The sequence below is a fragment of the Paramisgurnus dabryanus genome, chromosome 10, assembly GCF_030506205.2.
Source record: "Paramisgurnus dabryanus chromosome 10, PD_genome_1.1, whole genome shotgun sequence".
Taxonomy (NCBI): domain Eukaryota; kingdom Metazoa; phylum Chordata; class Actinopteri; order Cypriniformes; family Cobitidae; genus Paramisgurnus; species Paramisgurnus dabryanus.
In genome coordinates, this window is record NC_133346.1 from 7,820,026 (window position 1) to 7,834,641 (window position 14,616).

Here is a 14,616-nt window from a genome sequence, read left to right on the forward strand (position 1 = left end):
GGCTTTTAAATTCTTGCATAGTGTAATAACTGATGCCGAAAACCAAGTAATTAACAATTTCCAAATACGTGCAGTGGTAAAGAGTCTAGGTCTCTCTTCCATTCAGCTGCAGGCACCTCGTATGGATCAAAGTTTTTAATATCCGCAAAGCTTCTCTAAATACCTCTGTTTGGCATTGGTTGTAAGCTTCTCCCTGTAAGGACCCTTTTGCCGCATTCTTCTCCATTTCTGCTAAATTTTCCTCGAAATTTATATTACAATTTCTGCTCTTTCCCGCTCCGTCTTTGAATTGCTCATACACTGTTGCTCCTGGCAACCGTTAGCGTGCCCTCCCAAAATGGTGGACGGGCTCAATTTGTCACGTGACAGCAAGCTACCGTGACGCATGTCCTCATTCTCAATAGGTTGTGAAACAAATTTTTTGATATATATATATATACTTACAATTTTGTAGTGATTTAGAAATATCACATGCAAAATAAAGCCAAAATAAAGCCAAACATATATAAACTATACCAAACCAAACATTAATTTTTTTACACTGACTTTCTATAACTCATACATTTTAAAAAGAACAATAATTAAGCTGATCTGACTACATCTCTATTAATAAAAAGTAAAGAAGTGGCGCTTATGCGCCAGCAGGTGGCAGTACTCTGTTGTCAACGCGAGTTAGTTCGTTTGGTGAGACAAGTGAAGAAGACAAAACCCAGTGCATGCGTTTCAAATGCTTCATTTGTAAACATTTTTGCTGAATTTTAAAGCTAATTCTGGAAAAATGAGCCACTTTCTGAAAAAGGTACAGTATACATTGTTTGACGTCTTAACTTTTGGCGTGTTGTAATTGTAGATGCTGTTTTTATGTTCCAAGGTCGTACATCAGAGCAGTGCTGGGTGGTTTAACTGTAACTGCTCCTGTCATTTTATTTTTTTTGAGGATTATCAGTGTTCTAGTTTTGGATATTTTTGTCATTTTTTGCACGCAGGTTTTAATGCTTCAGAACACACGAGCACTGGCTTGCGCAGCAACCTCAGTCCAGTGGGTGTCAACATACTGTGTTAAATATTTCTATTATTTTTAAAATATATATTCATAGTAGAATAATGATAAAATGTAACTAAAACCTGTAATGTTATGTCTCATGTTATAGACCTGAATTATTAACCACACATAATATGCCTTGGGGTAAGAGCAAAAAAATTGTCTTTTGGTTTGATATATTCTGATTAATTTAATCTACAAGTAACTGTCAGTGTCAGTAATTAAATAATATTTTTATGTCCACCCAGGTGTCTTGCTGACTAACAGACAGTATAGATCAATGCCGACACATGGCATTGGAAGGTACAGACATCTTATTCCAAAAACAATGGTAAGTCTCTCTACTGATCATGGTTACAACATGTTTGGATGCTTTGAATAACAGCTCTGATATTATCTGTGTCCAGCCAAAGAAGAAGAAAGACAAAATCCAAATGAAGCAGATCAAAGCACCGACAAACACAGAGTTTGGTGTGCTTAACGTGTGTGTCTCTGGTTATGACATGACACTAGTGGAACATTATTCTCAGTACATTCACAATCTCTGCAATCACTTAGACATAAAAGTTGAAGAGAGGTGAGAGATATTTTCTACAGGCATAAACTTTACATCCTGTGATTTATACTGTAAGCGAAGAAAATAATTATATGCACTTTGCATTTAAAGCTATGCAGTGCCTACGAAAAGCACAGAGGTCATGGTGATGCAGGACCAAGGTACAAAGATGTATGTGGATGGGATTTTGAAAACCCATGAACGTGTTGTTCAGGTAGAATTAATACACAATTTAAGTTTATTATTATTTAATAAATTATTTTTACAATTATAACATGTTAATAGATGATGTATTTATTGGTGACATTTTACACTTTGTTTAGATCAGTGCAATGAAGGCAACTCTTTGTCCCATATTTATGGAAGTGCTTCTGAAAAACCAGCCTGAGGGTGTACAGCTCTGTGTGAAGCAGGTAAAAAATCTTGCACCCGTTTATATTATTGTATGTCTACTTTTATACGTATTGACTTAATTTGACATGTTTTATGTATTTCCAGCACACTGAAGCAGATTTCCAGTCCAGATTCAAAGCAAGACCTGAGCTTGAGGGGCTTATTGCAAAAATGAATACCTAATAAATAAATTAAAGTTTTCATAAAAATAATATTGTTATTCATCAGTTTTCTATTCTACATGTGCTGTAATTAACAAATGTGTAAACAAAATAAAACCTTTTCAATTTTGAAATATCTGGTCATATTTTTTTTTTACTAATCTCTTAAAGGGATAGTTCACCTAAAATGAAAATTCTGTCATTATTAACTCACCCTCGTGTTGTTCTAAACCTGTATAATTTCTTTATTCTGTTTAATACAAAAGAAGATATTTTGATAAATACAAACACAATTGACGGTACCCACTGACTTCCACAGTAGGAAAAACAAATGTTATCGAAATCAATGGATATCATCAACTGCTTACACATTTATCAAAATATGTTATTTTGTCTTTAATAGAATAAAGAAACTTGTACAGGGTTAGAATAATTTAAAAAAAAAATGGTGCAACCCCTTTGGGCCCCAAAGGGTGTGATGATCAGTAAATGATGACAAAATGTTAATTTGTGGTAAATTATCCCTTCAAACGTGATACTAAGTAATAAATGGGATTTTTCTGTATCATGGGAATGTATTAATACATATGAGTTTACTTTATATCATGTGTAAACTACGATTAAGTACAAAGCAACTGTTTTAACTCCAAACTACATTACCCAGATATCCTGGCTACGTTTCTATAGCAACCTACCGTTGTCGACACATCAGTAAACCATCTTCACAAGTGCGAATTCTTTTTTCAGTGACGATTGGGTTACGGGATTGTGTTCTTGTGCCAAAGTTTAAATATAAAGTTAAACAGTTCAGAGATGGGCAAAGACTATTACGCTATTTTGGAAATAAATAACAATGCCACTGATTTCGACATTAAGAAGGCGTAAGTTCTGTTTGATTTGCTTTTCCTGAATTTGTCATAAAACACATATTAAAATAGGCAAAAACTGGAGTTTATGTTGGTTTCAGGTACCGGCGGCTCGCGCTGAAGCATCACCCGCGAAGCAACAGCCACGCACGCGCGCCCGAGCTCTTCACTCTGCTCGCGGAGGCTTTTGATGTCCTGAGCGACCGTAAGTAAACAAAATACACACAAAACACCGATAAACTACTTACTATGTTTACGACATGATACTCATAGTATCACCAAGGTGTCGTCACAATATTTTTTTGTAAGGGAATAACCCCACAGCAGTTGACTTAATACACATCGGGATGGTTTCCCTAGTCCCAGACTAAAATGCATTTTTGAACTGCCTTAATTTAAAAACATCTTGCATTGACATATCTTAACATATATCAGTGCTTTTGTTTCGTCTCAAAATGCACATCAGTAATGTTTTTGCTTGTAAAAATTACTTAAATGTCCTAAAATTACTAAGGCCTAGTCCTGGATTCATCTAAACCCTGTCTGGGAAACCACCTCATCATGTTTGTGTTTCTTTTTCACTTTAGCACGCAAGAAGGCCACTTACGACAAATTTGGAGAAGAGGGTTTAAAAGGAGGCATCCCATCTGTGTTGGGTGTCAATGGTGCCTGGACATCAGGATATGTCTACCATGGAAATGCAGATGAAACATTCAGACAGTTTTTTGGTGGAGATAATCCCTTTGCAGGTTAATTATTGTGTAGGACACAACAGGTGGTTTTATTTTAGTGGGTCTTCAGGTTAAGACAATAATATAAGACAATTCGGAGTCAGTTATCTAAAATCTATTAAATTAAATGTGTCATGGTCATAATGTATTTGTGTTTTGAAGGGTCCCAGATGCAGATTAATAAACTATGTATTATCTGCTTTACTATACCTTTACAGATTTCTACACTGCAGACGGCAAAGAGGTAAACACAGGTTTCAGCAGCCTGCGTGGACAAAAGGAAAAAATCCAGGATCCACCAATAGAGAGAGACCTGCACTTAGCTTTGGAGGACCTTTACTATGGATGCACTAAAAAAATTAAGATATCCCGTCGGGTAAGTTATGCGAACAAATAAATCATACAGGTTATCAAAGGCTGGCAAATGAGAAAATTAATTTTAGTTTAATTTAGGTGATGAATGAAGATGGACACACATCCAGCATCAGGGACAAAATATTAACCTTTAACGTTAAACCAGGATGGAACGAAGGGACACGCATCACATTTCCTAAAGAAGGGGACCAGGTATGACTGAATATTTCATTTTTGTTATTCCAGTTGTTGCGAAGAACAGTTCTAACACTGTTAAGGTCTTTTTTTTCCACAGGGACCGAACAATATCCCAGCAGATATTGTTTTTGTCATAAGACAAAAGCGTCACCCACATTTTGTCCGCCAGAATGATGACCTGTGCTACACAGAACATATCTCTCTCGAGAAGGTGAGAAATGTTTGCATTGCTATAGGATGCGGTGTTAAAGCACAATTATTTTTAGCAGAAATCTATTTCAATGTTTCTTTGAATACATTTGCAAGTTGCAAGCTAAAATAAATGTGGTTTAATAATGTATACATTTTATTTTGTTTTGCTTATAGGCTTTGACTGGGTTCTCAGTGGAAGTTGAGACACTAGATGGCAGGCTTCTTAACATACCAATTAATGACATTGTGCAGTGAGTACCCCAACCTTCTCGCATATTTGGCCTGTTAAGCTCAATTTATAGAAAACAGGCTAGCACACCCAGTGGTAATGGTAAAGCAGTTAATCTGATTATGTAATGCACAGTATAGAATATTTTTAAACCAATTAATTTAATTGCCTTTACAGCCCAGAGTACACCAAAGTTGTGACCGGGGAGGGAATGCCCCTTGCCAACAGCCCATCCAGAAGAGGAGACCTAATCATTCGCTTTATTACACAATTCCCAGACAAGCTTTCAGCTGAGAAGAAACTTCTTCTAAAACAGGCGCTCTCAAAATCCATCATGACTGCTTAAGGTCTGCACAGTTGTCATGAATTATTCCATTAAACTTAAGTTTTAAAAAAGAGAGAGTGACACTGGTAGAATAGACTCAGTTTTATTGAAAGATTTGAGTCATGCATAAAAAGCCAAATAAAATTAGCAAACGTGTAAACAAGTCAAACAGTCAAGCAAAAAAAAAAAAAAGATGGGCCAGCAAAGCTCAACTAGCTGTGTTTGCTGCTTAAAGAGTGACCTAGTTATGGCGAGCTGCCATCAGGGCACGTTTCAGCTGCTCATAGGTGACAAACATAACCACATTCCAGGAGCCCAGCCGCAGAAATGATGGCATGAATCTGAAAGATAAAAACATGTTTAGCACATATTCTCCAAAGATTACAGGAAAGTAATTTATAGTCAGAATCATATGAAGTCTTACCCCTTGTAAAAAGCCTTTGGTCCTTCTTTAGTCAACATGGCAACAGCACAGTTGAGGGCGCTGCTGTACTGGCCTTGGGCGGAGTTCATGTATCTTGTCTTCACAACATCAACAGGGGAAGCGATAACAGTGGTGCAGAAACCAGCTCCAAAAGCAGATGTGAAATGGCAGGGAAGATCATCTGTAAAAAAAAAAAAAAAGTGTCAAGTGTGTGTCTACAACTGCAGTAGCATTGCCTGCTGCGACATAAACTTACCAGTCATCAGGGATGACTTTAGAAGTGAATCTTTGATGAGGTCATAGGTCACCAGCTCCGTGCAGTTTACAATGGCATTTCGGGTGATGTTTGGTCCAGTTCCTTAAGCATCAAGAGGGGGACAATAACATTTTAGAGCAGGACTAAAGTGTGCTAACAATAGAAATCACATTTTTTGCAGTTCCCCACCTTTCCACAGACCACGAATTCCCTCTTGCTTTGCAATGGTCCGATATGCATCCATAGTGCCTTGGTAACGTTTACTGGCACCAGAGCCGTTCTGGGCCTGAAATCGGACCTTTACCACATCTGTTGGTTGTGCCATAGCAACTGCCATTGCTCCAGTGGTACAACCTGCCAGTAGCCGACTGCCAATCCCTACATCTATTAGAAGAACAATAAACGCATTGCACGTGTTAATGTTTCCACACATCCCTTTAGCCAAATTACAAAGAGTTTGTCCTAAGAAGTGCACTTACGTTCGGAACCTTTGGTGTAGAACTGCTTGACAGAATCATAGAGGCCAATGCGTACAGACGCAAAGCTCATCTGACGCTGCAGTCCTGCAACCAGCCCGTTGTAGAGGCTGCGTGGCCCCTCAACACGAACCATGGTGCTGATCGTGCCGAACACTCCTCGGTATTTCATCGGACCATGCCCTGGGTTGGCAGGACCTTTGGCTTCACCCTGAATCTGTACAAAATAAAAATGTAGATAGAAGAAACTTTACAGAAACAGGGCATCTTCATCTTTTAAGGCTCCACAACGATCCGGGGTCTGCAAGGATAATCACCAAGGCCTGAACCTGCTTTCGTGGCAAGCGTGAGGAAAGAAATAGATAAAGCTGATGTCAGTACGCGTGCAACCTTAACACCATCACCTTAAATGAAAGTATGGTTTTGGTTATCGGGAGTTGAACCAGCGGGTCGCATGCATCCGTTCGTCATCTTGGACGCAGCTGCTGGCTCAGCTGTTCAGGGGAAAGGAAGGGGGGGGTCACCCAATCAAGTAGTCAAATTTCATGCAACAGAAACTCACCTGAAGCCTAACTTTTGCTGTGTCTAGTGGAAATGTGACCAGATCTGCGATGCAGGCTGCCATCCCTGCACCAACAAACTTGACGGTGGCTGTAGGGGGCACATCACCAGCTCTGAATCCAACCATGTTTAGTTTTAAACGGAATTACGGGAATGTAAAGATGAGGTGATGAAAAGCAATGAAGAACAAGATAGATGAACTCCACCCAAATCTGGAAAAACAGATTCACTTTGTCATTTTATTTGTATTTGGGTCAAAACACAATACTGGTATATGCTAGTCGATAATCAGCAAATAATATAATTGATACTAAATCATGATTTTAAGCTATATAGGACAATTTTCACACTAAATATTATATTGTTGTGGCCTGTAAAAATTTTTGATCAATGAAAATGAATACAAAATTAATAAAATAAAGTCTTTATACCAAATGTACATAAAATTATAAATCACTCATATACATATGACAATTGTCGCACTTATATAGTTAAGCGTGAAAAAAAGGACACACATTTTACATTTAATTCATGTAATAATTGTACACCACAAACTTTGGTAACTTTTATTGCATATAAACCATCTGGAGTGGAACAAAGCCTCTGGTTATTAAATGTAGGTATAAGGTTAATTGTCTTAACAGATAGGCGGACAGAAAACAGGAACATCGTGTTCTCGATAACGCAAACAAAAGTGATGACGTCACGGTTATTTAAACATCCGGTTGTCTTTGTTGGCTTTCTACCGCACAAAGGAAGCATACACGTTCACACGAAGATTATGTCATGATGACGCGGAGTTTTAAACTAACTATACGTTAGATATTAAAAATAAAATGAAAATCATAGGGAAAATATACTTAAAAACTAAACTACTTATAAAACTACGAACCGTTTTGGATGAACACTATTTCACTTGAGGAACTCCGACCGGTCAGGATTCTCTGAAAGCGTCTCTCTGGTTAAAACGACTTTCAATTTGAATTTCGTCGTGATGTTCTTCCATAGAGAAACGTGTAGAAAACGTACAAACAAAGAACATAATCCAAAGTCTGAAAGACAAAGAAACATGTTAGAGCATCTTTCCCCAATATTCAAATAAAAGACTTAAAAGCACGTGGGAACGTCTACACGCGGTATGAAAACGTGTACTTACCTCAAACGAGAAAAAGGTAAACTGTCTTGGAATAAAAACGTTAAATTGGAAGAAAACACTTTTTCCGGTAAACGCCGCACTGAAACGTAGGTGTTTGTGTAGCTGTGCTCGATGCGGGTGCGCTTTTATCGAGCTGGTCACGTGACGCGCCTTCCTGGAATTTACCGGTTTCATAAAGTTCATAACAGAGTGTTTCGTTCTTTGTTTGTTATTTAGATTATTAAATTAGAAATCATTTTGATGTTGATCAAGTCTGACAGTAGATATAAAAATATAAAACTTATATTAACTACATTTTTAGATTAAAAAATTATTTCAAAGGTTTACAAAATTATAAAATAAAAAGAAGCCTTGTTTTTTTATTTAATTAAATGTCTTTAATTCATAAATATATATCAAACTGAAACGCTGAGTCACTATGAATCGTGATGCAGGTTGCACATATGTTTTTTATTAAACATTTTGGCTCACACATGCACATGCGGTTGGTTCTAACTAGAACTGCATCTACATGCTTTCTATTAATCTTTTTGCTTCATTTTACATGTTCCTCAAGTACATAAGACAAGAATCAATAGTTTACATAGTATTTCTTAAGCCTAAATTCACAAATCTGTGTAAACACTGCAGATTTGTGAATTTAGGCTAAAGAAGTACCATAAACTATTGATTATTGTGTGTGTTCGTGTGGAACTGTACTAGGCAATGTAAAGCCCCAATGCAAAAAAAGTAATTGTGTTTACCTGAGATATATTATGCACAAACCATACACTGCACACTGTTGCTCTGTATTATGTGTTCATATTGACAGTTTCTCAATCAGATCAGTCAGCACCTTAAATTACAGAAGGTGTGTGTGAAGCCCAAAATAGCTGTAATTCTGTCCACCCAGTCAATAACACACGCTTTTAAATGAATGTATCGCTATAGGAACATGCTTTAAACAAACATCCAATGAACCTTGATGCCTTTCTACCTCTGGGTGCGGTTTAATAACGCATCACTTGTAAAGACAGAGTCAACTACTGGCTATAGTCTTTTTTGTCTATAGAGGCAAACATTTATAGATTAACTGCTCTTTGTCATTTACAATTTGCATATATGAATGAGCCTTATGTTTCACTGGACACGTATGCATCTCCTCTTTCTGCTCCTGGAGCTTTGAAACTCACAACTTGGTTCGAACGAAGGCTTTGTTTGTCTCTCCTGCTCCTTTGTTAAGTCAGTGTAAAGCTACAGTACTAGCATTTCAAATTGCATTTACTTGCAAGTCACAAGCATTTTCTCCCTAAGTGTCAGACTCCCTGTTGATTATGTCATTGATTAAATGACTTTTGGAAATAATATGCAAATTATGTAATTGTTTCCACAATCGATGCAAATTAGAGTGTCTGTCGCTTTTATGATAGAAACTGAAACGGACAAGGTTTATTTGTCAAGAATGTACATTTATTAATTTACAGTAGTGTAGACATTCAAGCGATGGACCCAGTTCTTTACATTCATAAACATACATAAATAGTTTTAACAGGAAAAATTTACATTTTTATTCATTTGGCCAAAACTTAAAGTCACTTCTAAATAAGGAATACAAAGTGCGGTAATACAAAAAATGTTACAATGTAAACTATAACAATGAAGACAAACACTGCTGATCCTAGGAGATGTAAACACTATGCCTCAGTGCCCTAAATCACTGAAGCTACTACGACAAAAAGTAAATTTTGTTTGTACCCGGCCCGCCATATGTCTCGTAACTTGACCTTTGGCCTTAAAAGTAGTGATATGTACCAACTGCAGCCATTTTTACAGATAAAAATTAACCTGGCGACCCAGGAAATCCTCTGTTCTCAGGACTTGAACTGAACTATCACACCTGCTTTAATCAAAATCGGTAATTGCGATTCCTTTCAGAACGGTGCTTCCCATGAGTGCTGCAATTTCGTCAGAGATCTCTTGATTTGTTCATACGACACAAACATCACAATGTTCCAAGAGCCGAGACGAAGGAAGGATGGCACAAACCTTTTAGCAAATTAAGATGAAGACGGCACAGTTATAAGTCTTTGTAAGAATAAGTACACCGATATATGTAAATACCAAAAATTGAGTGCATGCTTTTCTTACCCCTTATAAAAAGCTGCTGGTCCCTCTTTGGTGATCATAGTAAGCGCACAGTTAAGTGCACTGCTGTATTGGCCTGCACTCGAATTCATAAAACGAGTTTTCACCACATCTACCGGAGACGCCACTATCGTGGTACAGAAACCGGCACCAAACGCAGCAGTAAAGTGGCAGGGTAGGGTATCTAAAGCGGGCACATGACAAACAATAAGTACAAGCAATATGTTTTGCAGAGAAACCAACCTCTATAAGCATCATAGCCTACCTGTCATAAGATGGTAATTCAATATGAGCTCTTTGATGATGTCATAAGTCACCAGCTCTGAGCAGTTCACGATTGCGTTCCTTGTGATGTTTGGCATGCACCCTAAAATAAAATTAAAAAGTTTTTTTAATTAATTTCCATCAGTCCAACTTTAATATATAATCTAAATTCCCAAAAGTCTAACTCACCCTTCCAAAGCCCACGAACACCTTCATCGCGGGCAATAGTCCGGTACGCATCCATAGTGCCGTTGTATCTTTTTACACCGTCCGCCTGCCTTACTTGAGCTTGGAAACGCACTTTTACAACGTCTGTAGGTTGTGCAAAAGCTACAGCCATTGCCCCAGTGGTACAGCCAGCCATCAAGCGAGTTACAATACCTGCACCTGAGAATAAAAAAGCCATTAATGAAATGTTAGCATCAGTGCAATCTCTTTACTGAGCAGTCTGATACTTACTTTCAGAACCTCTGGTGTAAAACTGCTTCATTGAGTCATAAAGCCCAATGCGAACAGATGCAAAGCTCATCTGTCGCTGCAGTCCAGCAACCAGCCCGTTGTACAGGCTTCTTGCGCCCTCTGTACGCACCATAGTGGTTATGGTGCCAAACACACCGCGGTATTTTGCCACCTCTGATCCTAATGCAGCTTTCGACTCTCCCTGGATCTGAAATAAGATGATGTTTTGTTGAAAGCCATGGCAGGTATTTTTCTGAAAAGTAGTTATTTTATTTTATTTATATTTGGGATATGGTTACACTAGGCGTCCGTCTGGGCTGTGCATGGTTGGATGGCTATTAGGCTTCTTTTAGATACAAAATTGCTTGCTAGGAACTGATTGAATCATTTAGACCTCTCCATGAAGTGCTCACCTGAAGCCTCACTTTTGCTGTGTCCAGAGGAAATGTTATCAGGTCAGCAAAGCATGCTGCCGTACCAGCTCCAAAAAACTTGACAGCCGCGGTTGGTGGCAGGTCGGTGGGTTTGAAGCCAACCATGTTTAACTGAATAGAGAAATGTCAGCAAAAGATTTCACTGTTGTTTTCTGTGGCAACCTGTTGGAAAAGAAAAGAGAACCAGGCTGATATAGATAAGATTCACCAAACGAATCATGTTGATTTTTATTCAAAACATTTTCCAGGCTTTAATTTACCTCAGCAGACAGCTGATTCACGATCAAGTTTCTTCCAAAGGGATTACTCTTTTGTCTTCTGTACTAAATGTCTTAACACTTTTGGCCATAAAATATTGTGGCTTAGTGTCCCAACGCAGCATTACAGCAGCACAAACTACAAAAAAAACAGCATTTAGGACCAAATAAAAAATTGCCATTTTTAAGTAAAATCTAATTGGCATTTCAACTTAGTATTTTCTAACTTGACCAGTAAGGTGCTGTAACTTATAAATAAAGTTTAAATAAGAAACTCATCATTTATCAAAATACTAAATTGAAATTACTGATTATACTTAAAAATGTAATAATTCAAAAAATAATACTCATAAAATATCGAGCAAATATAATAAAATACGCCTTGCTTACCAACCTTGCGTTATAATGAAATTGTAAATCCAAATTCTACTGACGGAAAGTGAAAGAATTATTCCCATTCATAGGTTAATCCAGCAAGTGTGTTTCCTGATACTAATGCCACCAGTCTGTCAAACTCCGAATTTATAGGTGTCCGTGTATGCCAGTTAAAGCCGGTCTCGCTTTTTCCCTTTCATCACACATGGCTCTAATTTTAACTTTTGTGACGGATGACACGGATCACTTGTTTACTAGATAGGGTACTAGTAGTCACTACTACTAATATTAGTTAAAAGGACATTTTGGGATCACTTTGCAATAGGTTGTAAATATTTGTAAATACATTAGGTAACATTAACCTTAAATGAACACTTTAAACAATGCTGGGTTGTTTCAACCCAAAATGCTTAGTTGATTTAACCCATTGCTGGGTCAAAGGTAATCATTTTCTGGGTTAATTTAAAAAAAAATAACCCAGAATTTTTTAATCATTGTTAGTGTTAGTTAATTCTTATACAGTTGTTTATATTAGTTTATTGTGCATTAACTAATGTTAACAGTTACAATGGTTTTTTAAAATGTATCATCGGCATTAAAACTAATATTAGGGAATACAGCCCTTTTTGTAAGGTGTTACAGATGTTATATATTTTAAGGGGTGCTGAATATTTTTATTACAGTAATATTTAATATCATGTATTACAAATGTTTATTTATTTGCTTGTTTTACAAGACTTTGTCTGTGGCTAAAGTCTCATAATCCAATTATGAGATTATAGGTGCATAACATTTTAATTTTACATTAATTTTAATCTTTGGCATGATCTTACTCAGTAAGTATTACAGATATCATAGTTATATTTTACCAGATGTTCTTTACATTATGTATAGAACAAGTTTATGTAGAAAAAAATGACTTTATTTCACTTCTTTATTAATTGTTATACTAAAAATAGATGTTCCTAAACACACATGTTTGTGCACAGTCATATGTTGTACCAGCACTGTGTCACCTTTCCTCCACTTCTCAAAACATTTCTGGAACGCTGACAGCCAGGGGGGAATCTGCACTATAATGAGAGTACGATCTGATTGGTTGAGGAGTGTGCCGGGGTTATATGTTCATCCTATCAACTAGTGGGCTTGTCCCTATTGCCTTTATTGCTGACGCTTATTGATAACTTCTGCTTTTTAAAAGAACAGATCAGATTTACAGTGCTGGAAAGTAAGACATGATGTTTTTCCATAGATGTTTTTCTTTATTGGACAGATCTTACAGAACTAGACCAACACTTCAAAATATCATGTAAGGTACATCACATCAGAGGAAAACAATATGTGCCAAAATACTCCTCCCCAAACTTGTAAACATTGGATAATGCTGTACAGGAAACACCACTCATGACAACCAATGAGTGTGAAGCATCTGCAGTAAATCAAGACTATAAAGTAGTCCAGATCAAACTGGATCACGTTTAGACCAACACGAGGCTCTGACTGTGAAAGGGGACATGCTGTACTTTTGTCCTCTTGTTATGCAAAATGTTATGGGATCTTAATAAAAAATCTAAAGAAATCACAAACAAATTAAAGAAGATTTATTGTAAATCTGAGTTTTAGGAACACTTAAAAATATAGAAATCGGTCACCACCATTTGACTTGAGCACAAATGTCAGTTACATCACCGTGCCATTATCATGTTGCAATAAATGGTGTGATGTCCCTTGCATTGCTGCAAGCTGGGGTTGGAAATAGATTTGCTGAAAAGAAAAAAGAAATATACAAGTACATCCTTTGCTGTTTTAGCTACTAATCCACTGGACCAATGAACTACTAGAGTATGTTTCCATTAGTATTTGAATAAAAACATAATGGTGCAATTGTGGGTTTAATCCTATTGTTATAATACTTAACATTTGTTCTTATTGCAGTGTCAAGATTTGTGTCTAAATAATGCCATTTATCATACTGGTGTGTGAACTTGATGTCTTGTGCTATCTGCATCCAGATAGAACCAGTTTCTTCAATGCACCCTGTGATCTTTTCGCTTTTGAAAGAGGTAAACAACCACTGTCAGACAGACACACGCCTTTTTGAAACTAGATACATCCACGATTGACGCAGACATGAATTAATGTCTACCATACATAGAAGCTGCTGAGACCTGGCGTGAGTTAAAATAAATACTTCTCTTGAAAAGCACAAGTACATCTATAAATACATCTCCCTGTACTGTCAGAAAGGTCAGTAGGTCACCCTAATATATATATTTATCACAGAGTTCATCAGAGTCTGATAAAAAAATGCTTATATACAAAAAAACATATAGACGCAATTAGATGGTTTTGCATTTGAAGGTTTGGCATCTGAATAGCCTATTTTAGTGTATGAGGACACACAAATGATCACATTCAGTATGATACAGCAAGTATTTGGAAAATCCACCTTAAAGAACAATAAATATTTCAATGCATTTCAAGTGTCCTCTTTATTACCAAATAAATCTTCTAAAAATACCACATTGTGTAACACAATGACATTCAGTGGGGCCAATAGGTGACAGCTGAGCAGAAGAATGTAAGATGTTTAAACTATCAACAAAATCTTTAAAATTTAGTTTAAGATGTTAAGAAAATTCAGATGACAAATAATTGTATACAGCATTGTGCAAAACTCTTAGGCCACCAACAGCTTTACTGATTTTGGCAAAGTTTTACACTCCTGCTTACTTTATTAAAATGCAAATAGAAAATTCAAGAAATGTGGGTCAGTTTCAGGG

The 14,616-nt window shown here is 36.9% G+C and overlaps 4 protein-coding genes across 6 annotated transcripts; 2 read left to right on the forward strand and 2 right to left on the reverse strand.

Annotated features, from left to right (window-relative positions):
• Window positions 1-661: 661 nt before the first annotated feature.
• Window positions 662-2,271, forward strand: mrpl48 (mitochondrial ribosomal protein L48). Its single transcript, XM_065260576.2, has 8 exons — window positions 662-799; window positions 987-1,039; window positions 1,152-1,186; window positions 1,291-1,373; window positions 1,450-1,619; window positions 1,710-1,812; window positions 1,922-2,011; window positions 2,097-2,271. Exons 1-8 carry the CDS (start codon window positions 779-781, stop codon window positions 2,172-2,174), a joined length of 633 nt encoding a protein of 210 aa, XP_065116648.1. The 5' UTR covers window positions 662-778; the 3' UTR covers window positions 2,175-2,271.
• Window positions 2,272-2,856: 585 nt separating this feature from the next.
• Window positions 2,857-5,071, forward strand: dnajb13 (DnaJ heat shock protein family (Hsp40) member B13). The gene is made up of 8 exons (XM_065265372.2): window positions 2,857-3,033; window positions 3,120-3,223; window positions 3,606-3,767; window positions 3,968-4,125; window positions 4,203-4,316; window positions 4,399-4,512; window positions 4,668-4,744; window positions 4,900-5,071. The coding sequence occupies exons 1-8, from the start codon at window positions 2,966-2,968 to the stop codon at window positions 5,066-5,068; spliced, it is 966 nt and encodes a 321-aa protein (XP_065121444.1). The 5' UTR covers window positions 2,857-2,965; the 3' UTR covers window positions 5,069-5,071.
• A 63-nt stretch (window positions 5,072-5,134) lies between these two features.
• Window positions 5,135-8,072, reverse strand: ucp2 (uncoupling protein 2). The gene is made up of 8 exons (XM_065260574.1): window positions 7,921-8,072; window positions 7,657-7,816; window positions 6,766-6,976; window positions 6,207-6,420; window positions 5,917-6,111; window positions 5,728-5,829; window positions 5,472-5,652; window positions 5,135-5,388 (listed from the first exon to the last, which is right to left on the reverse strand). The coding sequence occupies exons 3-8, from the start codon at window positions 6,889-6,891 to the stop codon at window positions 5,289-5,291; spliced, it is 918 nt and encodes a 305-aa protein (XP_065116646.1). The 5' UTR covers window positions 6,892-6,976; window positions 7,657-7,816; window positions 7,921-8,072; the 3' UTR covers window positions 5,135-5,288.
• Window positions 8,073-9,347: 1,275 nt separating this feature from the next.
• Window positions 9,348-11,986, reverse strand: ucp3 (uncoupling protein 3). 3 transcript variants are annotated; one of them, XM_065260571.1, is made up of 8 exons: window positions 11,853-11,986; window positions 11,462-11,597; window positions 11,181-11,363; window positions 10,768-10,975; window positions 10,498-10,695; window positions 10,310-10,411; window positions 10,048-10,228; window positions 9,348-9,945 (listed from the first exon to the last, which is right to left on the reverse strand). In XM_065260571.1, exons 3-8 carry the CDS (start codon window positions 11,304-11,306, stop codon window positions 9,831-9,833), a joined length of 930 nt encoding a protein of 309 aa, XP_065116643.1. In that variant the 5' UTR covers window positions 11,307-11,363; window positions 11,462-11,597; window positions 11,853-11,986; the 3' UTR covers window positions 9,348-9,830. The 3 variants fall into 3 exon arrangements, with proteins under 3 accessions (XP_065116643.1, XP_065116644.1, XP_065116645.1); XM_065260572.2 differs by having other exon boundaries at window positions 11,849-11,966; XM_065260573.2 differs by lacking the exon at window positions 11,462-11,597 and having other exon boundaries at window positions 11,853-11,969.
• Window positions 11,987-14,616: the final 2,630 nt, after the last annotated feature.